General features: G+C 45.8%; 2 protein-coding genes and 1 pseudogene across 6 annotated transcripts in view; 2 read left to right on the top strand and 1 right to left on the bottom strand.

Annotated features, from left to right (window-relative positions):
* LOC113015897 (NACHT, LRR and PYD domains-containing protein 12-like) overlaps positions 1–9,421 on the bottom strand; it is an 82,718-nt gene extending 73,297 nt beyond the window's left edge. Inside the window, exons 1-4 of the mRNA XM_026158262.1 lie at positions 9,195–9,421; positions 8,012–8,147; positions 3,515–3,591; positions 1,574–3,398 (exon numbers count right to left, since the gene is read on the bottom strand). Coding sequence (XP_026014047.1) covers positions 1,574–3,398; positions 3,515–3,591; positions 8,012–8,121 — 2,012 coding nt within the window. The 5' untranslated portion in view covers positions 8,122–8,147; positions 9,195–9,421. The remainder of the gene's footprint in view (positions 1–1,573; positions 3,399–3,514; positions 3,592–8,011; positions 8,148–9,194) is intronic.
* Positions 9,422–13,442: 4,021 nt separating this feature from the next.
* Positions 13,443–17,749, top strand: LOC113016045 (RNA-binding protein 4.1-like; annotated as a pseudogene).
* Positions 17,750–18,019: 270 nt separating this feature from the next.
* LOC113016067 (RNA-binding protein 4.1-like) lies at positions 18,020–22,265 on the top strand. Of its 5 annotated transcripts, XM_026158602.1 has the most exons (4): positions 18,020–18,643; positions 19,638–20,061; positions 20,748–21,646; positions 21,809–21,874. In XM_026158602.1, the coding sequence occupies exons 2-3, from the start codon at positions 19,656–19,658 to the stop codon at positions 21,599–21,601; spliced, it is 1,260 nt and encodes a 419-aa protein (XP_026014387.1). In that variant the 5' UTR covers positions 18,020–18,643; positions 19,638–19,655; the 3' UTR covers positions 21,602–21,646; positions 21,809–21,874. The 5 variants fall into 5 exon arrangements, with proteins under 5 accessions (XP_026014387.1, XP_026014367.1, XP_026014394.1 ...); XM_026158582.1 differs by having other exon boundaries at positions 20,748–21,876; XM_026158609.1 differs by lacking the exon at positions 20,748–21,646 and having other exon boundaries at positions 18,022–18,643; positions 21,809–22,265.
* Positions 22,266–23,943: the final 1,678 nt, after the last annotated feature.

The following is a 23,943-nucleotide window of genomic DNA, read 5'->3' as shown; positions in this document are numbered from 1 at the left end:
AGATATTTACAGAAAACTTACCATTTCCTCAGGTTACACGAGTTGAGTTGTTTTGGCTCTCACTGAAGACACCGACGCTGAAGACATAGTTGTTCTTTTGTACTGCTTTTAAGCGAAACATTCTTTGTATATGAGGCCAAGGCTGTTCATCCTCTTCAGCTCTAGCGTAGACTCTGCCATTTTTCATGTTTCTTCTTACTGGGTGTCTGCTACTTTGAAACGCTTGAGCCGCTCTGCCCGCCACAGTTTCAAACTGGTCATGTGACTGCACGGCCACATCTCATTGGTAAAAAAGTTACCGGAAACTCCACTGGCGCCATGTTATCTAATGCGTTAAACTAATTATTTTTTTTTAAAGTAACGAGTCGAATTTTGCAAATGTAGCGGAGTAAAAGTACCGTTTCTTCTTCACAAATGTACTCAAGTAAAAGTAAAAAGTATCGTGCAAAAAAGGTACTTTAAAAGTACATTTTTTTCAAAAACGTAATCAAGTAAATGTAACTCGTTACCGCCCACCTCTGGCTGACTGTTACCAAACGGAGCAGAAATCTCATCACTGGACAATAATGATGAATGAACTCAGAGCTGCTGATATCAGATCTGATTTCAGGGGAACTAAACACAGAAATGATTGGCTCATTTTAGCTTTCTGAGCCATTATCTGCTGCTGTGTCGCTAGTTGGCAGAAAATGATTTGTATTCCTGTTCAGGGCTTCAGTGTTTATGAGTCCAGATCCAGGTGACAGCAAGTCAAAATGATGTTACCTGTCTGTGTCCAGCAGCAGCCTGTATTCACTTTGAATATTGTTATAACCTGACATGGATCAGTTTGTCTTTGATTGGTTTGTAAATGTCACTGTTTCCATTGGACCTGAGTGACGTACAAAGACAGAGAGGGAGAGAAAGGAGAGAGAGGATGGAGACAGCAAAGAGAGAGCAAACACGAACAGGTGAGAGTGGACAGGTGACCAAGGTCAGCAACCAATCAGAGAGCTTCTGTTTGACCCACAGTCACTGATGATGACTGCACATAACCAAGCAGTGTGTTACTCTGATATCAAATATGGATCCTGCTCTTATAATAATGATCATCAGATGATATTATTGTGTTATTTTGTAGCTGAATACGATGTTTGTGTGATTATCAGTGAAAGAAGCAGTGAGGAGGATGGAGAGAGAGAGAGGACAGAGGGTGAAGTTAGAAACACTAAAAGGATTTTTCATGGATTTCATGGATAATTTGAGTGATTTCCAGCAGGACACTTAAACATGTCAGTGGACGTCCTAAAGAACATATTCACTGATATGAAACGTGTCATTGAACAGGATTAATATCAGTGGAAACATGGTGGAAACAGCTGTGACTGCATGGATGTGACACACTTCAAATCTGTTCTCCACTCTTGGATTTGGGATCCATGGAGCTGCTGCTGAGTCTGTACAATAAAGGAATGGTGTGGAAGGTTGCAGCGTACGGACACAAACACTTTGTGGTTACAATCTGATTTTATTTTCAACATTAAACTACTAACCTACACTGATCAATGATGTTAATGATCACATCTGGACTCACCCAGCCTTTCTGCAGTTCCTCACAGCTGGAATCAGTCTCTGTCGTCCCCGCTTTGATGTTTTGTACTTCAGCAGGTCCAACTCATCCAGAACCTCCTCTGACATCTGCAGCATGAAGGCCAGAGCTGAGCACTGGATCTCAGAGAGTTCCTTCTCTGATCTGTTCTCTGACTTCAGGAACTCTTGGATCTCCTGAAATAATGAGAGGTGGTTCATCTCCATCAGACAGTGGAAGATGTTGATGCTTCTGTCAGGAGAGATTCCATATCTGTTCATCTCCTTCAGGTTGTTGATGACTCTCTGGATGGTTCCTGGACTGATCTCTGTCTGACCCAGCAGACCTACTAAGAGTCTCTGGTTGGACTCCAGACAGAGGCCATGAAGGAAGCGAACAAACAGGTCCAGGTGGCCATTTTTACTCTGGAGGGATTTCTCCATGACTTTAGTCAAAAAGACATCCATTGATGTGAAGCTGTTCTTAAAAAAATATCTGTTTTTGTATTCTTCTCGGAAATTCCCTAGAAAACCTTCTACCACCTCTGTCTTCCTGTTGGAGTGACAGTGGAACATGTAGACAGCAGCCAGAAACTCCTGAATGCTCAGATGAACAAAGCAGTAGACTGGTTTCTGGAAGATCACACACTCTCTTTTGAAGATCTCTGTACAAACTCCTGAGTACACCGAGGCCTCTGTCACATCCAGACCACACTGCTCCAGGTCTTCTTGGTAGAACATGATGTTTCCTTTCTCCAGGTGTTCAAACGCCAGCCTCCCCAGCTTCAGAAGAACTTTCCTATCAGCCTTCGTCAGCTCCTGTGAACTCGTCTCACGTCCCTCATGGTACTTGTTCTTCTTCTTCTTTGTCTGAACCAGCAGGAAGTGTGAGTACATGTCAGTCAGGGTCTTGGGCAGCTCTCCTCTCTGCTCTGTAGTCAACATGTGCTCCAGAACTGTAGCAGTGATCCAGCAGAAGACTGGGATACTACACATGATGTGGAGGCTCCTGGATGTCTTCATGTGGGAGATGATTCTGCTGGACAGCTCTTCATCACTGAATCTCCTCCTGAAGTACTCCTCCTTCTGGGCATCAGTGAAGCCTCGTACTTCTGTTAGCCTGTCAACACATGTAGGAGGGATCTGATTGGCTGCTGCAGGTCGGGAAGTTATCCAGACGAGAGCCGAGGGAAGCAGATTCCCCTGGATGAGGTTTGTCAGCAGCTGGCTGACTGATGACTTCTGTGTGACATCAGACAGCAGCTTCCTGTTGGTGAAATCCAATGAAAGTCTGCTTTCATCCAGGCCGTCAAAGATGAACAAAAGCTGAGAGACAGCCAGCTTCTCTGCTGTGACCTTCTGTAATGTTGGATGGAAAATATGGAGCAGCTTCAGAAGACTGTACTGATCATCTCTGATCAGGTTCAGCTCCCTGAATGAAAGCAGAACCACCACACTGACATGTTGGTTCTCCAAGCCCTCTGCCCAGTCCAGAGTGAACTTCTGCACTGAGAAGGTTTTTCCAACACCAGCCACGCCGTTGGTCAGAACCACTCTGATGGGTCTCTGTTGGTCAGGTAAGGCTTTAAAGATGTCCTGGCACCTGATTGGAGCGTCATGGAGGGCGTCCATCTTGGAAGCTGTCTCCAGCTGCCTCACCTCATGTTGGGTATGAACCTCTTCACTCTGTCCCTCTGTGATGTAGAGCTCAGTGTAGATCCTGTTGAGGAGGGTTCTACTTCCTGTTTCATCACTTCCTTCAGTCACACGTTCACATCTCCTCCTCAGACTGATCTTATGTTCATCTAAAACCTCCTGCAGACCAACATCTGCTGAAAGAAAGAAAAACAATGAGACTAAAGAGAAAGAAGACTCTTCAATGTCTGAACAACACAAGAAGTCCAGTTTTCAGAAATGAGTCCATCAGCAGACAGATGTTCAGTCTTACTTTGTACACAGCTGCTCTGACTGGTTGTCTGCAGTCCAGCTCTGCTTCTGGATCTTTCTCCACACTGTGCAGAAGCTCTGATGGTGACATAGAAAAGTCAAAGTGGAGATACTTCTGTGCACCTTTGATTAGACTCATTATAAAAAGGAAAACAAAGTTTAACACAGTCATGTTTCCAGTTCACTGACTTACATTTATTCCATGGACACTCACTCTAACCTGAACCACAGCTACAACCCAACATTGTTGAGGCCTCATCTCCTCCTTTCCTGACTGTAGAGGTTAAATATGCAACAACCAACAAATAAAAGAATTTGGTTCATTTCAAAGAAATTCACACGGTGACCAAGTAAAGTAACCGTAGTAAAGGAGACAACATCCCGTTGATGGTGGGATTATTTGAAAGATTTGCTTTAGTCACGTCACCAAATGCAGTTGAACCACCCGTGGATCCATGTTTGACCATTCTACCACTCTGAGCTCTGCTTTTTAATCATTTTATTAATCCATCCATCCATCCATCCATCCATCCATCTTCATCCGCTTTATCCAGGGCCGGGTCGCGGGGGCAGCAGCCTAAGCAAAGAGGCCCAGACCTCCCTCTCCCCAGCCACCTCCTCCAGCTTATCCGGGGGAATACCAAGGCGTTCCCAGGCCAGCCGAGAGATATAATCTCTCCAACGTGTCCTGGGTCTGCCCCGGGGCCTCCTCCCGGTGGGACATGCCTGGAACACCTCACCCAGGAGGCGCCCAGGGGGCATCCTTGTCAGATGCCCGAACCACCTCAGCTGGCTCCTTTCGATGTGGAGCAGCAGCTGCTCTACTCTGAGCCCCTCCCGGATGGCCGAACTTCTCACCCTATCTCTAAGGAAGAGGCCAGCCACCCTTCGGAGGAAGCTCATTTCTGCCGCTTGTATCCGCGATCTCGTTCTTTCGGTCACTACCCACAGCTCGTGGCCATAGGTGAGGGTAGGGACGTAGATCGACCGGTAAATTGAGAGCTTCGCTTTTACACTCAGCTCCCTCTTCACCACGACGGACCGGTGCAGCGTCCGCATTACTGCAGCTGCAGCCCCAATCCGTCTGTCGATCTCCGGCTCCCTTCTCCCATCACTCGCGAACAAGACCCCGAGATACTTGAACTCCTCCACTTGGGGCAGGAACTCATCCCCGACCCGGAGTGGGCACTCCACCCTTTTCCGGCTGAGAACCATGGCCTCAGATTTGGAGGTGCTGATCCTCATTCCCGCTGCTTCGCACTCGGCTGCGAACCATTCCAGTGCGAGCTGGAGGCCCTCACCCGATGAAGCCAACAGAACCACATCATCTGCAAGAATCAGAGATGAGATTCTGAGGCCACCAAAGCGAAAGCCCTCCGCCACTTGGCTGCGCCTAGAAATTCTGTCCATAAAAATTATGAACAGAACCGGAGACAAAGGGCAGCCCTGGCAGAGCCCATCACCCACCGGGAACGAGTCCGACTTATTGCCGGCAATGCGAACCAAGCTCTTGCAACGGTTGTATAGGGATCGAATGGCCCGTAGCAATGGGCCAGACACCCCATATTCCCGCAACACCTCCCACAGGACACCCCGAGGGACACGGTCGAATGCCTTCTCCAAGTCCACAAAACACATGTAGACTGGTTGGGCAAACTCCCATGCACCCTCAAGTATCCTCGAGAGGATAAAGAGCTGGTCCGGTGTTCCGCGACCAGGACGAAAACCGCATTGTTCCTCCTGTATCCGAAGTTTGACTAACGGACGAACTCTCCTTTCCAGCACCCTGGCATAGACTTTCCCAGGGAGGCTGAGGAGTGTGATCCCCCTGTAGTTGGAACACACCCTCCGGTCCCCCTTCTTAAAGATGGGGACCACCACCCCGGTCTGCCAGTCCACAGGTACTGCCCCTGATCTCCACGCAACATTGCAGAGGCGTGTCAACCAGGACAGCCCTACAACGTCCAGAGCCTTCAGGAACTCGGGGCGGACCTCATCAACACCAGGGGCTCTGCCACCAAGGAGTTGTTTAACTGCCTCAGTGACCTCGCCCCCGGAAATTGGCGGGTCATTCCCCTCATCCCCAGACTCTGCTTCCTCCTCGGAAGACGTGTCAGTGGGATTAAGGAGGTCCTCGAAGTATTCCTTCTACCGCCTGACAATTTTCTCAGTCGACGTCAGCAGCGCTCCGCCAGCACTATACACAGTGCAGGTAGAGCACCGCTTTCCCCTCCTGAGACGTCTGACGGTTTGCCAGAATCTCTTCGAGGCAGTCCGAAAGTCTTTTTCCATGGCCTCTCCGAACTCCTCCCACACCCGAGTTTTTGCTTCAGCCATTGCCCGAGCCGCATTCCGCTTGGCCTGTCGATACCTGTCGGCTGCCTCCGGAGTCCCACAGGCTAACCAAGCCCGATAGGACTCCTTCTTCAGCCTGGTGGCTCCCTTCACCTCTGGTGTCCACCATTTGGTTCGGGGATTACCACCACGGCAGGCACCAACCACCTTGCGGCCGCAGCTCAATGCAGCAGCTTCGGCAATGGAGACGCTGAACATGGTCCATTCGGACTCAATGTCCCCAGTCTCCCTCAGAATGCTGTTGAAGCTCTGCCGGAGGTGTGCGTTGAAGATCTCGCGGACTGGGGCCTCTGCTAGACGTTCCCAGCACACCCTCACTACGCGTTTAGGTGCACCAGGTCTGTCCAGCGTCCTCCCCCGCCACCTGATCCAACTCACCACCAGGTGGTGATCAGTTGACAGCTCAGCCCCTCTCTTTACCCGAGTGTCCAGAACATATGGTCGCAGGTCTGCTGATACGATTACAAAATCGATCATCGACCTACGGCCTAGAGCGTCCTGGTGCCACGTGCACTTATGGACACTCTTATGTTCGAACAGGGTGTTCGTTATGGCCAAACTGTGATTAGCACAGAAGTCCAATAACAAAGCACTGCTCGGGTTCAGATCAGGGAGGCCGTTCCTCCCAATCACGCCCCTCCAGGTCTCGCTGTCGTTACCCACGTGAGCATTGAAGTCTCCCAGCAGGACAACAGAGTCTCCAGGTGGAGCACCCTCCAGCAGCACCCCCCCCCCCCCCCAGGGACTCTAAGAAGGCTGGGTACTCTGAACTGCCACTCGGCGCATAAGCGCAGATGACAGTCAGGACCCGTTCCCCGACCCTAAGGCGCAGGGAACAAACCCTCTCGTCCACCGGGAAAAACCCCAACGTACCGGCAGCAAGCCGAGGGGATATTAGAATACCCACCCCAGCCCGCCGCCTCTCACCAGGGGCAACTCCAGACTGAGACAGAGTCCAGCCCCTCTCCAGGAGACTGGTTCCAGAGCCCAAGCCATGCGTAGAGGTGAGCCCGACTATATCTAGCCGGTACCTCTCAACCTCACGCACTAACTCAGGCTCCTTCCCCACCAGAGAGGTGACATTCCATGTCTTCACGTCCTTCTCAGCTCACAGACACTCATCCTGATATTTTCCTTTAACATTTGATGGTATAATTCATCTGAGTTTACACTTTATCTGCATAAATACAGAAAAACAGACCCAAACACCATAAACCATCAGTTTCACCATGTAGAATATATTGTTGTTTCCTTGCTTTTAATTCAGAGAAAAACTCTGATTTGGATTTTCTCTGTTCTCTTTGCCACAGCCCATCCCAGCAGCAGCTGAAGCAGCTGACTGTCACAACACTGAATAACACTTTAGGAGGAATTTCAGAGGTCAGTAAAGCTCCAGTTTCAACATCAGTTAATTAATCATAGTTCATCATAAATGTTAACCTGGCTGGCACACATGTTAATGTTAGCCATTTAAATATTAGCAGTTAGCTGAGGCCACAAGAAGAAGAGGCCCTAGAAGAACAATGGATGATAAGATTAGATTTTCAAGACTAGGCAGAGACGTGTTTTCCTTTACTGTCTCTTACAGAGGAGGGAGCAGATACCAGACGAGGTCACGGAGGTACGGGGAGGATTCGCAGCAGACAGCAAGACTGCCACGTCCATGCGAGAGAGCGATGGCTACGATAATCTCTGTTTTTGTCTCCCTATATAATGTTGTACAGCCCATGTGAGGGTTATCCTCTCTGTGAACCAGATGCTTGATTTCACACAGAGGTCCACCAACTGAATTTGTTCAGTTATGGGACGATTTACCTCGACAGGCTCCTTCACTCGCTGCTTTTAAACCTCCTTTAAAACACACTTTTACTCCCTGACCTTTGACCCAGTGTGACATGTTGACTCACTACCTCAGACAGCTTAAAAATAGTCTTTTTGTTTTTTGGTGCTGCCTAAAAGAACCGTAAAATATCTGTCCTATATACAGTTATGTTCATATATTTTTGTACTACATCAGGAAACTCAAAAACATAGTTTTTAATATTTTAATCCTTATTTTTAAAAATGTTTTTGTCATTTTTCTTCTCCCACTGCATCAAAAATCATTATTTACACTGAATAAATGAGTCAGCAGCTCTCTTACATTCTTGCTGCAGGTTCATTACTGAAGTCTGGAGGGTTATCATTGGACCGGTCACTCCTCACAGACACACAGCTGGATGCTGCAGATCCTGCTCCATCCTCTTCCTCCATCTTCTTGATGTCAGGGTGGAGTTAGTCTGAGAGGCAAACACACACACTCAGAGGTGCTGTTGTACTGGAAGCATCACACTGACGGGTTTCTAAAGTTCTCATTGATCATTTCATGGAGTTTCTGTGGTAAACACTGTCCTGTGACGTATGTGTCATGGTGAGGGTCATGAGGGCTAACCAGCCCCACTCCTTACTCCTCATATTTCAGCCTGAAGCACAATAACAGCCTAAACCTAACCAGGAGGCTGTAACCTCAAAGGGACTTCATGGTTAGAAATAAAGGTTCAATGAAATGAAGCAGATCATAAAGACATGAGTTCCAACTTTAAAAGAAGCATCCACACGATGACGGCACAGCAGAGGAGCACTTTCTCTAACACACTGATTCAGTTCCACTGACACAAGGACACACACAGGAAGGCACACACACACAAGCCTTTATAAGAAACAACACAATCATCTGCGCTTGACTTGTCAATCCAAGTCCTTAGCCCATGAGCCCGCGGTATCAGACCACAGATATTCTCTTACTTTGAAAAAATAAAGCCAGTTTTCAGAACAGACCTGATGTTTATGCTACAGCCTGTTTACCAATATAATCAATATCAGATATCAGAGCAACAGAAACCTCGGTGATCAGGACGCTGGGACTGAGAACAGGAAGTGGCTCAAACGTCACAGATTCATGACGTCACCCTGAACTCCACTCACGGAGTTTCTGTCGCCAATGTGGTTTTTAAAGTCCCGTGATAAAGGCGGGTCTTTCTGTGAATCCGCACGCTCATTGGCTAATAACTTGAGATTATTTTTGCCTCCACGGACGGAGCCTGTTGTTCCCGCCACAGAGACACAGTAATGTCAGAGCGGTGTTAACACTCACCCTGCCTCAGCACAGCTCTCACTCTCCTCCTGCTCTCTCACACTAAACGGAGGCTCAGCTAAACTCACTTCCTCTCTACTTACAGGAAACCAGCGCTCAGAGGAGCCGACCGGCCTCACATTTCACCCACAGACACGAACAGCGTGGAATTATTTTATGTCATAAGAAGAAACATATTCATGTAAACACTCACCTGCCTCAGCTCCACCTTCCTCCTCCTGCTGCTCTGAACGGAGGCTCAATACTTTCACTTTCACTACTGCTCCCTAAACACAGAGGATGCTGGGACTTGTAGTTGTTTCCTTCCGGTGCGGTCTTCCTCTTTGTTTGTGTTTGTGTTCAAGTTATTTCGATCATGTAAACATCAACAGAACACGTGAAGCCACACAGAGTTTGTATGTCGAGGTGGGTAGGAGGGTTTGAGGGTTTGGGGAGGGCAGAGGTCTCTCAGTCTTGACAATCCACATTGATGGCATTGCATCTTTCAGCGTGTTTGTGGGTCGATTTGGATGCTCCAGGTGTGAGAGCAGCCACTCAGCCTCTACTGCAGATGTGTGTCACAAGTTCATCTGGCTGTAGGCTATGGCACTTGGCCACAGGTGGCGCTAATTGACTTGACTCCATTTGAGTGCACACAAAGTAAACTGCACACTTGTGAAGCGAAAACGCTGAAATCGCAGTAATAACACGTACGAGGGGAACGATAACGAAGACCAGATGCTCCTGATCGTTACTCTTGCTGTCCTGTGAACAGCATCGGCGTGCTGTTAATTGTTTGCTTTTGTTTTGGCGATCGCCCCGTGAATGAGAATATGACCAGGTAAACCCGCGACATTTTTAAATAGTTTGTCGTTCAACAGCAACAAGACTGACGGAGTGTGTTTGAGGAAACCTCACAAACGTCACAGATGAAATATTTGGTGTTTATTTGCTGGTTTGTCGGTAGCAGCTCCTTCAGAGTAAGTCTACCACACATCTGTTTGACCAACACCAGTTGATTTGGATCACCGGTCCAAACAATTTGAACCATTGTTATGTTTCCTTTTGTGTTGAGTTTGACTGATATTTGCTGGATAGCAAATGTTTTAAAGCTATGCAACCTTTATCTGCACATAGCAGTTAAACTGTTTAGATCAATCTTTATTGATAATATACATTATTTATTTATGAATTACTGTGTACACAAGAATAAGTTAATGTATTAAGATAAACTGGTGGAAATGTTTGTATTATTCTTGTGATTTTTTTTTTATTGGCCCTGTTTATTTACAGGCCAGGTGACCCTTTAGGGGTTTAAAATGCCGAGCCAATGAACGGCTGGGAGCAGGAATCTTTCTTCACTGAAGCTTCCACTTCCACGGGTCTGGTAGGAAGTTGTCAAAGACGACGTCTCTCTGCCCCCCCAGCTCATTATTCAATCGCCGTAATCTTTTTTGTTTTCCCCTCGCCTGTACTGTTAGATTCTTTTGCCATCAGAATTATTGTCTAAAGGCAAAGAAAGATGCCCAACGGATTTACTTTACCAAATGGACCATCCCAGCCTATTGATCTATTTGATTCACCTTTGCTTCTATTGTTTATTTTATTTTATTTTCACTTGCTGAACATGGGACAGACTTGACTGGGGAAAAGAAAGAGGGAAAGAAAAACAGTGGGGAAGAGGGACGGCGATAAAGGGCAAAAAACAAAAACCCACAAAACAAACAGACAAAAAATCCATCTATCAATCACCTGGATCACCTGTTGAAAGAAAAAATAGAAAACAAGCAAAGAAAAAGAGAGCAATATAATAAACAACATCATTGCGATGATCTATGTGAATATAACTGTAAATACTAAATATTGAATATTATTGTGTAAAATGTAAAATTGACAGAGCACAGTGTGCTTTGAGGTAGCAGCCAAAAAGGGTGTAGTTTGTGTGTGTGAGCACCCGTGTGTACACCTGTGAGCATGAACGCGCTTGTATTTAAAAGGTTCCTTCATGTAATGATCTGCTAGAGGGTGTGGGGGGGCCATAGCCCCGTCCTCCAGGGCATGAAGCAGGTATGGAGGAGATCCAGGCTCCAGCCATCCAGAGGCCCTCAGAACACAAGAGACCAAGGAAGACCAACAGAGGGGCAACCGTGCCACTATCCCGGAAAGAGCTGAGGAGAGTCCCAGATGAGGGGTCAGCCGCAGAGCAGAAGCCAGGGGGGGTTGCAGCGACGTGCCCGTGAGCTCCATCAGCTGTGCCAGAGTGACCGAGCCCCAGGCCAAGAGGCCGAGGGCACCCCACCCCCAGGCTCCAGGCCCCGACAAGCAGCCACCAGGAGTGAACTGGTGTGTACCTGGACGCCCATCCCCGGACACAAAGAACCACCAATGCATCGATTTCTGAAGGCGTCTGCCACTGGCAGGGGGAGTGGTGGGGGGAGATAGGCCTCCATGCCTTAGAGGGCCTGAGATGTCCCCAGAGAGGTGGCATCTGATACCCGACCTGACATATACAGGGAGTGCAGAATTATTAGGCAAGTTGTATTTTTGAGGAATAATGTTATTATTGAATAACAACCATGTTCTCAATGAACCCAAAAAACTCATTAATATCAAAGCTGAATGTTTTTGGAAGTAGTTTTTAGTTTGTTTTTAGTTTTAGGGGGATATCTGTGTGTGCAGGTGACTATTACTGTGCATAATTATTAGGCAACTTAACAAAAAACAAATATATACCCATTTCAATTTTTTATTTTTACCAGTGAAACCAATATAACATCTCCACATTCACAAATATACATTTCTGACAGTCAAAAACAACTCAGCGACCAATATAGCCACCTTTCTTTGCAAGGACACTCAAAAGCCTGCCATCCATGGATTCTGTCAGTGTTTTGATCTGTTCACCATCAACATTGCGTGCAGCAGCAACCACAGCCTCCCAGACACTGTTCAGAGAGGTGTACTGTTTTCCATCCTTGTAAATCTCACATTTGATGATGGACCACAGGTTCTCAATGGGGTTCAGATCAGGTGAACAAGGAGGCCATGTCATTAGTTTTTCTTCTTTTATACCCTTTCTTGCCAGCCACGCTGTGGAGTACTTGGACGCGTGTGATGGAGCATTGTCCTGCATGAAAATCATGTTTTTCTTGAAGGATGCAGACTTCTTCCTGTACCACTGCTTGAAGAAGGTGTCTTCCAGAAACTGGCAGTAGGACTGGGAGTTGAGCTTGACTCCATCCTCAACCCGAAAAGGCTCCACAAGCTCATCTTTGATGATACCAGCCCAAACCAGTACTCCACCTCCACCTTGCTGGCGTCTGAGTCGGACTGGAGCTATCTGCCCTTTACCAATCCAGCCACGGGCCCATCCATCTGGCCCATCAAGACTCACTCTCATTTCATCAGTCCATAAAACCTTAGAAAAATCAGTCTTGAGATATTTCTTGGCCCAGTCTTGACGTTTCAGCTTGTGCATCTTGCTCAGTGGTGGTCGTCTTTCAGCCTTTCTTACCTTGGCCACGTCTCTGAGTATTGCACACCTTGTGCTTTTGGGCACTCCAGTGATGTTGCAGCTCTGAAATATGGCCAAACTGGTGGCAAGTGGCATCTTGGCAGCTGCACGCTTGACTTTTCTCAGTTCATGGGCAGTTATTTTGCGCCTTGGTTTTTCCACACGCTTCTTGCGACCCTGTTGACTATTTTGAATGAAACGCTTGATTGTTCGATGATCACGCTTCAGAAGCTTTGCAATTTTGAGACTGCTGCATCCCTCACTATATCTCACTATTTTTGACTTTTCTGAGCCTGTCAAGTCCTTCTTTTGACCCATTTTGCCAAAGGAAAGGACGTTGCCTAATAATTATGCACACCTGATATAGGGTGTTGATGTCATTAGACCACACCCCTTCTCATTACAGAGATGCGCATCACCTAATATGCTTAATTGGTAGTAGGCTTTCGAGCCTATACAGCTTGGGGTAAGACAACATGTATGAAGAGGATGATGTGGACAAAATACTCATTTGCCTAATAATTCTGCACTCCCTGTAGACACATAGTTTTCTACAGTCAATGGTTCAAACCTTTACTGGAGCCTCCCAGTGTACAAGCCACAAAAGTGCAGCTCATTTCTGTTTTTTTTTTTTTCTTTTTTTGCACACAGAAACCCTTTGTATAAGAACATCTTATTAAATAACAATAGTACAGAAATGTTAAATAAGGTGAAATACTCAAGGGCCTTCCTGCTCCCATCTTTCCTTTATCTCCATGTTTGATTTTCATGTCGCAGCTTCCTTTTGCTCTGCTGGCTGCCCTGCCTTTGTAAAAAACAAAAACAACAACAACATGGCAGGTTGAACTGATTGCTTATGCTTTAGGGTTTTTTTTCCAGTAAATTTTATATCTAATGTCCTTTTTTATAATGGTTAAAAAAAATATGCTGTGGTCAGCGAGCTCGATCACTTTTGGCGCCGATTGACTTGTTCGCACTCCAGGCCAGTAGAGGGCGAACGGCTCCAAGCTGGTTTGCTAACTACCAATCAAAACAACAGGAGAAGAAGAGAACGCGGACGGTACAGTGGCGTCATTTCATTGTTCATTCATTGGTATCGAGGCCTACGTCTCTTTATAGGTGAGCTGGGGGTTTTGGTGTGAAGACGTGACACGACTCTTTATGTGTGCGATGTAAAACTTACGTTGTGGTGTTTAATAAAGAAGAAAATTAATTAACAGGCCAAAGTGAGTGAGTCTGCGGCTAGCGAGCATTAGCTTCCTGGACGTATTACAGTCAAAAATTATAAATAGCAGTGGATGAATGGTGAAGAGTTGCGAACTAAACGCAGTTTACATAGTTTAGAAATTGGGAGCAACACGTACCTGGGGCGTTAGGGTTCGTTATCGTGTGATTAATGTAACATACGGATTAGTGCTAACAAGCTAGCTACTTTACGAGTGCAAAACTGGTGTTGACATGTCTCCGCTGACAAATGAAGGCAGTGTAATATGAAGGTGGTACTTTTCCAAATACAGCATACACACACAAAAGTTAGCACATCTGCTCAGCAAAAGTCTGTTTATGTCACTCAGCCCCAAAGCAGCTCCTGTCACAGCCCCGAATTCAGCTCTTCTCATCTGCCGATCATTTTGCAGCAGCAACATGTAGTTACAGTTTAAATGAATTGTGTAGTCTCTGTGTGTACACTTGACCACTCAAGTAGTCACACATGTCAGATCGCCTGTGATGAGTACAAATAAGAAGCTATCCTGCCAGTGTCTGACATGGACATCATTCTGACCACCACAGACAGTCCACACGTTGAATCTTCTGCGGTCTAATAAAAGAAGCTGGTGAAAGCTGAGTGAATGATTCTCTCCTTTTATGTGACTTGATTTTGGCCTGTCCTCATTGATGTTTGGTGTGAACACATTCAACAGTTTAAGCAAACATGCCCTGCCTTGTTAATGTTTGCGAAGGCCTTTGTATTAGCTGAACAATTGCTTTTAGATTTAGTTTGTATTTATTTGTATAAGGCAGCAATTTCATGACATTGTTAACCAACAGAAATGGGCAATGGCCCTCACATCCTTTTAGATCAATAAGTATGGAATGTGTTCCTAACAGACATATTTCTTGATCTTCTAGGATACACAGAATTCATCATGGTGAAAATTTTTATTGGCAACCTTGCCTGCAATGCCACAGCAGAGGAGCTACGGGAACTCTTCGAGAAGTACGGCAAAGTCACAGAATGTGACACTGTCAAAAACTACGGCTTTGTACACATGAGCAACATGAGCGAGGCAGAGGAGGCCATCAAAAACCTCCACCAGCACCAGCTGCACGGCTGGCGCATGAATGTGGAAATGAGCAAAGGGAGGCCTAAGTCCACCACCAAACTGCATGTCAGCAACCTCGGGGAAGAGGTCACTAGTGACGTTTTGAGGGCCAAGTTTGAAGAGTTTGGCCCAGTGGTGGAGTGTGACATTGTTAAGGACTATGCCTTTGTTCACATGGAGCGAGTCGAAGATGCAATGGAAGCCATCAGTAAGCTGGACAACACAGCCTACAAAGGTGAACGCTCGGGCAGGGGAGTGCAAGTTGTCTTCTCTGTACATGCGATTTTGGATTCTATTTTGCCGCCGTAGGGATAAGTAAAGTCCTCTTGCTGATGTATTTCCACAGAGTATAGATAACCGTTGCTTTAACTGACGAGTTAACTAAAAATAATCACAAGTTTGGAAGGTCTTTTTGTAAAACCAGTGGCAGTGTACTTGATGAATGGGCACTGCACTGTCATTCAGTCACCTGCACGTTTTTTCGCTTTTCTCAGTCATTGTCGCTTTAACGTGTTTAATGGTCGTTAAGAAGCTTTCCGTGTCAGAGTCCCCACGGTCTCATGCGTGTCTTCTCTTTCCTTACAAGGCAAGCTGATGAGCGTACAGCTATCCACCAGTCGGCTTCGCACTGCCCCGGGAATGGGAAATCATACGGGCTGCTTTGTCTGCGGGAAACACGGCCACTGGTCGAAAGACTGTCCAGTCGCTCGGAACGGTAGCCACAGTGACAGCATGAGAGGCCGCGGCGCCCAGGCCCCGCCACACAGTCTCCCAAGTTATGGCAGCTACGGGATGGCCTCACCTGCAGCAGCTGATTACATGAGTGGCTCTGCATATAGTCCGGCTAGTTACGTAGGTGGGTTGCCTCCACCTCTTCCCCACAGGCTTAGCGGCTACGCCTCTGAGCCAGGGGATCGGTACAGCAGCAGAGCACCAAGCTCCTATGCTGATAGGTCACCAGCCTTTGATCGTGACCATTTCTATAGCAGCGTCAACTATTATGAGAAATACAGAGCTCATCCTTTTGGCTCAAGCTATTTTGAGGATCGGCGCATGTCCTACCTTCCCCCTCCCCCACCTTCCTCCATCTCAAAGCTCTCATCCAGTGTAGATCCCTTTGAGCGTCAGGCCTTGCCTCCGCCTCAAGCGCCTGCCGCATGCTACACAGGTGAGCACACCCCGACCAGACGAGCAGCTGTCCCATCGGCTGGCTTTGCCTATGAGCGAACACAACTGTCGCCTGCCTCTGCCTCCAGGAGCTCATACACAGCTGCACGACCCAAGGGTCATTATGCATCACGTTATGCGCCTTACTAAAGCCAGGTGAGCACCACAGTCCATAACGTTACTTTAAGACATTAGCAGTCAGCGGGCACTGACGCGGTTCTGTGTTTGTCTGAACTTGGACTGTTTTTAACGTTCTGAATCTTTTAAAGTTGTGGTAAGTGTCAGCACTGTTTCTCAGGAATGCTGTGCTCTCTTTCTAGGTCTGTCTGTGAACTGCAAGACTTTTCCTTTGCCGTCACTTCAAGTGTGATTCCTTCAGTCTGCGTTGATGTACGGCAAAGAGACTCTGTTTGGAAAATGGTGTCCGTATCTTCTAGGCATCTGAGATGCCAGTGGCCTGCAGACGACTCGTCCTTTTCAGCCATGTTCCCCTAGCTTGTTTTCTGAAGGGGCGATTAGCAAATGTCACACTTTGACATTTTTCTTACTCTGCAGGTTTTCAGCTCGGGTTTTAGCCAAGTCTTTCTTTCTTTACATGTCTCTCATCATTTGTTGCAAATTGTTCAAATCGGCAAATAATAATTTTTGGTCTTTCTTTGTCATTTAGACATATTCTTGTTCAGTTAATACATGTTTTGTTTTTTAAGATTGCATGAAGCATACCTCATTCCACATAATGGCATAGGTTACCTGTTGCACAGAAGAATTGGATTTTGCGCTTTCACACATTTGACATGTGTGTCAGTAAAACGAATTTGGATAAAGAGAAAAAAGTGTTACAAATGATCATCATTGCTGCAGCATCATTGCGGCAGCATCATTGCTGCAGCGGGCGGTAACTCTCAATGTGTATTTTATAACAGGTAAAGCCAGACGTGTGGAATCGAATGGTGCAGCATTTCCCTCTGTAGTGGATTAAAAGGCTAAAGGCAGCAGCAGGGAAATGGATGTGTGTGCAGTCTAGCGTTCAGTTAGCATTTACAGAGGGATACTTTGAGTTTAAACCAAAGTTAAGCCTGGAGATCATAAACATTCCAGCTTTTTTCTCATTTAAATGTGTCTGTGGGTTCTGCTATTTGTTCATTTTCTAATAATTGAGGTGTCTGCTGGGCTAAAATTCTTCAACTAAGTGACACCAAAGTGAGACTGCTAGCTGATATGGATTGTGCAACTGACAAACGGTTTTCTTCCCGATGATAGTGGTGCTGACTGCCTGTAGCCAACAACAGAAACGAGCCACGGTGTGTGAGATCTCTATTGTATCCATGTAACACTGAGTAGGAACAAGTCTGTGGGGGGACGGAGCAGAGCTGTAGAAGTTGTGAGGCACGTCCTGTGTACTGTTGAAGGTGCCTTTCCTTGTTTTGCTTATGAGTGGATTTGAAGTTTGTATTTTTCATACTAGCTGAAAAAATATTAATATACCTTTTAAAAAAAAATCTGAAGTTAATGATTTTTAATAAAGCCAAAATTATTTTGGTCATGCTCGTTTCAGTTTTTTACTTGAGTATGATGAATGCAGTGGTGTGGCTTTTGGTATTTTGTTCTAAAAATGCTCCAAGTATGAATATCAGAAAATAAAATCCAGTTATTTGTCCAAATAGGGGCTCAAGGTTAATGTTCAAGACGATGTCTTGTAAAAAAAGAAAGTCTCCATGAAAGGCCATTCTTCACCTATTTAAAATCTATATTTCTTTGAAATTCTGTTTTTTGTTTGTTTGTTTGTTTGTTTGTTTGTTTAAAGCTCTTCATTGATGTAGAGCCACAGTTGAATTAAACTTTTCAGTGCAGATTTTAGGGAGAAAAAACACTAACCCCTGTCTCTTCATTGTGTTAAGATTCCATTTAAATCTTAACAATTCCATTCCATTTAAAAGAGAGAGAAGTCACCGGGACAAGCCAGGAGAAATAAAAATTATTTTTGACAAACCAAAACAGCCTTATGTGCTGAGCCACAGTTTGGGTCATGTGTGTTTTATTCTGCTGCGGATGGTAGAGTATACAGGACGATCCACTGTGCCCAAACTGGGATGGATCAGAACGAAATTGCCCCCTCTTTCGCTACGTTGTTATCAATAAGGTTTTCATATCAGAACATATTGGACGAAACGCATTGACACTAATCTGTATGTGGTAGTCCAGTTAACTTGAAAACTTTGCTCCGCGAACCGAGATGGGACCTCCAAACTACAGATCCAGCTTTGAGTGGGCTGTGTGTCTCCGCATGAACGCTTTCAAAGACCCAATGATGTGATCCAGCGACTGTATGAAAGAACCTTTTTCACTTTTGATCAGCGTGATTAGGTGCTAATCTTCCAAAGCAAGTCGGATTTCTTAAATGTCACTGTTCAAGTACTGATAATAATGTTTAGAAAAAAACTATTTTACACGTAGTCACGAAGTATATCCTCCATCTTGCCTATTCTCCTGCCTTGGTTTCCTTTGCTCTGCATGTGGAGACGCCATGGCTTAGCTTTCGGTGCTAGCTAGTCCCTCCCAAAAAGCGCTAGCGGGGTTAGCTGTATGTATTTGCCTGCCAACGCGCTAGCCGCCATTTCATTCTCCGAGGGAGGAGACGAGGAGTGCGACTTTTAACAGGTATGAATTGTATTACCCCGTAATTGCGAGGAACAAAAATCGGTTGCGAAAGTGACCCAGTGCACCACAGTTCCAGCTGCTCCAGAAGTGTTTGCTGTAAAAGAGATCTGCTAATCCAATATCCAAGCTACAGCCTCGCGACTCGTGTAGTGAAGGCCGCAGCCTGAATGTTGTGACGTTACGTAAGAGTAACCAAAGCAGGCATAGTATAGTGCGGTAAGTTTAAGTGTGTAAGTGTTTTGTCAGGTTTTGATGCACATTGTAATCAGATAAGCTGCGGTGATGTTATTTAGCGGTGCCGCTAACGACTTTTTTCGGCTGCGTGCTCAGTGTCTGGTTAAGCACCGCGCGGGCACTGCTGTGCTTGCTAATGGCTCGTTCGCGCGTTTCCTTTGGACTCCGCACACCACGCTGGTTCTTTGTAAACTAAACAGCCGATAGAAATGGCTCCGCTGAATCCAGTCCACTGCAGCTTTGTCTGTTGGTCAGCTCCTTCGTCAAACTTTAATTGTTGCGCTTAAACTTTTGCCCAAAGAGCGCGTCCATTACGTTATTCTCCAGTTGACGTTCAAGGCCTATACGGTGACTCGTTAAAGCTGAGTGGGTTATCTTTAATGAAATACTGTCAGAGTGCTGGCTTTGTTAGTATTGCTGCCACTCTATTCTGTGCGGACTGTACCAGTGTTGTTCGTGTTGTCCCCATGAGATTACGTGGAGACTTTCTATACAGTTAACTAGTAGGGGTCCTCACTCCTACATGCCCAGGAAGCCTTGTCAATGGAGAAAAGTCCATAAAGTTTGAGTAGTGATTGCTCAACAACACTGCTGGAAACTCATTATTGCAGAAGTTCACCTTATAACCTTGGAGTTGTGATTTGGCGCTATATTAATAAAATTGAACTGAATAGCATTTTGTTAAATGAACTGGTAAAAGTTTCAATTCAGTCATCGGAGTCATGATGCTACTAATGCTGAAGTTCCTCTCTTCCTTTAGTGACGTGGACCCTGCACAATGGTGAAAATATTCATAGGGAACTTGTCCCCAGACACCACATCAGATGAACTTCGCTCTCTCTTCTCTCAGTATGGCAAGATTGCAGAATGCTCAATTGTCAAGAACTTTGGCTTTGTGCACATGGATGACAAAACAGAGGCAGAGGAAGCCATCCGCAATCTCCACCAGTATGAGCTGAATGGCCAGCCTATGAACGTGGAATTAAGTCGTGGCAAGTCAAGGGGATCCACCAAACTGCACGTTGGCAACATTGCCTGTACCAACCAGGAGCTGAGGGCCAAGTTTGAAGAGTTTGGCGCTGTGTTGGAGTGTGACATAGTAAAAAACTATGCTTTTGTTCACATGGAGAGAATGGAGGATGCCATGGAAGCCATTAATCAGTTAGACAACACAGCTTTTAAAGGTGAACTCTTGGGCTGGGCTTGATGATTTAATTAAAGTCAGATTAAAGATGTAGTATCAATATTGTTGTTATGTTGATGGGTAAATTATTGCTCAAATGCAGGTGAGTAAAAAGAACTAAGGTAAGTTTTAATAGACAATTCCAACATCATTTTAAAGCTGGTATCCGTAATGTCTTTGGTAATATCCGCCTGTGTTGTGGACTTAAAGGGACACAGACTGGAATTTATGACTCACTCGTCAGGTAAACACCTGTTGTGTGGTTATTCCAAGTATTTGATTTGAAGTACATAGAGTGTACAAATCGGACCAAATGCATAGTCCCATTAAGGGCAGGATTAAAACGGACATGACGTAGTCCTGTTCGTAGAACGTGGTGTTTGACACGCATTTATTCGCAGGATCATAAATCTCGGGTTGCGCCGGTGAGATCCACGTCCGCACCACGGGTACAAGTTGAAATTGACGCTCACTGATCACATCGTATTAGTTACCTGTTGTGTTTTCGGTGGTTTAAGAAGCGTTTCAAGTTACGGATTTCAGCTTTAATAACCATATTTTTAGTGCTCAAATCATTAGGTATGTCTTCTTGCTACTGTTGGAATACAATGCAGCCTTTTAGCTGATTGATACAGGCAGGAAATATGAATGCAGGTATAAATCCTTATTGAGTCTTTTCTTTTTAAGGCAAACTGATGAGCGTGAAGCTTTCGACTAGCCGCCTGCGTACTGCGCCGGGAATGGGAGACAGATCGGGTTGTTATCGTTGCGGGCAGGAAGGCCACTGGTCCAAAGAATGCCCTCTTGACCAAAATGGCTACCACGGTTCAGAGCCAAAGTCTGATGGATACGATGCCTCGAGATTTGGCGGGCGGGGTCGCAGCAGGGGTTATCATCCGGACTTCAGTGGCGAACCAGATTACGGTGGCAGCTATGCTCCTGTGCACGGTTTTTCCCGAGGTTCCGGTCACAGCAGCAACATGGCAGGGTACAGAAGAGGTGCAGGCTATGAGGGTGCAATGAGGTATGGGCCACACCCGGGGTATGGTGTAAATGCTGCTGCAGAACATAGCATGGCTCAGATGTATGGCGGCGAGGCAGCATACAGGGGCAACGGCTCACTCTATGGCGCGTTCCCAGCCTACCCGGTGCGACGGTCGCCTTATGAGGAAAGAGATCCGTACGGGGTTGTGGACTACTACGAGAAGTACAGGGCCAATACTTACGGAGGCAGTTATTTCGAGGAACGCCGCGCTGTCCCCTTGCCTGCTCCAGCAGCGTCCTCCTCCACGGCTATAATGAGAGAGCGTCTGCCTCCCTCTAATGTCAACCCATACGAGCGCCCTCCCCTCCCTCCTCCACCAGCCCCAGTCTCTTCATACTACGCACGTGACCGGAGTCCGATTCGGAGAGTTGCTGCCGAAGCAGATGGATATACATATGAGCGTTCGCGCCTTTCTCCGGTGACCGCCCTCCCAAGAAGTTCTACCTATGAAAATCCGCGGGATCCCGGCGCGGAGCGGGCACGGTATACATACTAGTGCTTGTCCCATGCAGTCAGGGCAGAGCTGATTTACAGTAAGCAGGTAGGCTAGCCGAAGTGCCATGTAAACGTCACACAGTGAATCTCATTGCTGTTGTTTGAAGCTAAAGTCAGCGCTCTGTATGTGGGTGGGTGGGCACAGTAAGCAGAACATTTAAGTCTAAATGGTTGGATACATTCACAATATGCTTTGATCTTCTTCCAGGTCCTAATTCACACTCCAGTCCAAACAGTGGCTCAGTTTCCCATCTCTCATTGTCTTGTAACACGCTGTGGTATAGCTGCAGTTAGCAAGTATGTAAAAGCAGGTCCAGCCTGGTTCCTTATGTGACACTGCCACAACTGAATTTTTGCCCTTCTGAAAAAAACATACATAGCCTGAACACATTACATTAGTGCATGGTGCTTATTGTAAAGGTGAGTCTTCTGTTAATAGAACTTAAAGTGTATTCAGCAGCTTCTAATGTATTATGTGCGTTTAGTGTATTTGTGTTAGTGGAAGTATGCCTCATAACTGCAGCGACGGCTAAACAAATGTGAGTGCTTGAAGCCTGAAAACGAGGACCTTCTCTTCCTTCTCATGGTTCCACTTTTCTGTTCGGGATCAGATGAAAACATTTGTGAAATTAAGATGGGAGAACTTTTTTTTTTTTTTTCTTAAGCTACATTGTGTTTGATTTTTTTTTTCTTTTTTTTTCTTTTATTGACAGTAGGAACATTACTTAAATTCCATTGATTTCCATTGCTATGATAAATATGAGATTCACATGTTCAACCTGTAGTAGTAAAGCATTGACCTCGGAACCTTTTTGTCTGTATTGATTTCTCACTATTAGGTTATAATAAAAAATCTGTCTAAAGTTTGAGGATTGTGACCTCTCTCGTGTGTGTGTGTGTGTGTGTGTGTGTGTGTGTGTGTGTGTGTGTGTGTGTGTGTGTGTGTGTGCGCGCGCGCGCACTTACTATAAGATGTGAAATCGACTGCAGAGTCCATCAGCCCGTGAACACACAAGCGAAGACTGGTGGAAGATCACTTTGTCATACAGAGAATGATAAATGCAACTTGTGACATGAAATATGTCATGACATGATAAACATTGACTTGGACATGTTTATATATCAGAATCTGTTTGGCCAAGTTTGTTTGACTCCAGTTCAAGTTTTTTTTTTTTATGCAAAAAACCTGTTTTGTTTTAAAAAAAAAAAACCCTCTTGCTCTTTTACAAGTTACATAGCTATAAATGGGGTGAACATAGTGCAACCCTGGATGAATCTTAGACACTCATTTTAATAGTGTAATACTAAGCCACTGTTACCTTGAATGATATAACAGTGGGCTATTTCTCAGTGTTCATCAGCATGACAGCCTGGGGGAAGAAACTGTCTTTGGCAGCTGGTTTTAGTAAACAGCGCTCTGTAGTGCCTCCTGAAGGAAGCAGTTGCAATGTGAAGGGTCTGCAGAGATGTTTTCTGGCCCTTTCCTAAAACTGGGCCTGTACAGGTCCTTGATGGAGGGGATATATTGGTGCTGATAAGCCTCCCTGCAGAGCTGATTGTCCGTTGGAGTCTGAACTTGTCCTGCTTCATGGCTGACCAGAACTAGTGAGTACTATTATTATTGTTGTTATGATTATGTATAATGTACAGTAACTTTAGTAATGACACTTGGCTGTGTATCTGAAGTTTTACACTGCCAACTTTCACACAGTACGTGGTCTGTCCCACCAAGGGGGAGAGAATTTTAGACCTACTGTTAGCATACAGACACACACGCATGTGCGAATGGTTAAAGGAGGTCTTAGTGAAACTACAGGGCTGTTTTGAGGTGACAGACTGGGAGACACTGTAAACTTGTCAGTGAGGACATCAGTGGGCTTACTGAGTGTATCACTGACTCCATCGTCCCTGCTCAGACTGTCCATTGTTACCTAAATAACAAGCTGTGCATAACTAAGGACATAAAACCCCTCCTCAATGACAAGAAAAGGGGCCTTCTGAGCGGGCAGTATTGAGAAGGTTCATCTTCAGAAGTTTTCTGATGACTCTGCGGTGGTTGGATGCATCAGTGAGGGTGTTGAGACAGAGTACTGAGTTATGATGGACTCTTTTGTCATCTTGATGCATGCTCAATCATCCACGTAGGTAAAACTCCAGAAGTTGATTCTGTTCATCTGGATGTAGCGTTTTCTTTTGTTGTGTGGTACGAGCAGAGTCACCTGCAGCTCAACAAGACAAAGACCAAAGAATTGTTTGTGGACTTTAGGGGGACCAGGAAACCTGTGACCCGTGTTTCAATCCAAGGGGTCGATGTGGACATTGTGGAGGACTATAAATACCTCA

This window comes from Astatotilapia calliptera, chromosome 3 (assembly GCF_900246225.1).
Source record: "Astatotilapia calliptera chromosome 3, fAstCal1.2, whole genome shotgun sequence".
Lineage (NCBI taxonomy): Eukaryota > Metazoa > Chordata > Actinopteri > Cichliformes > Cichlidae > Astatotilapia > Astatotilapia calliptera.
The sequence above is the reverse complement of the archived record's forward strand: the minus strand, read 5'-3'. Positions and strand labels throughout refer to the sequence as shown.

What these genes read in the sequence shown, in the direction of transcription:
- LOC113016067 (XM_026158582.1), top strand. Translation starts at nt 19,656, where the DNA reads ATGGTGAAAATATTCATAGGGAACTTGTCCCCAGACACCACATCAGAT. An exon ending in AGACAACACAGCTTTTAAAG is followed by an intron (nt 20,062 to 20,747) that starts GTGAACTCTTGG and finishes TTTCTTTTTAAG; the next exon opens with GCAAACTGATGAGCGTGAAG.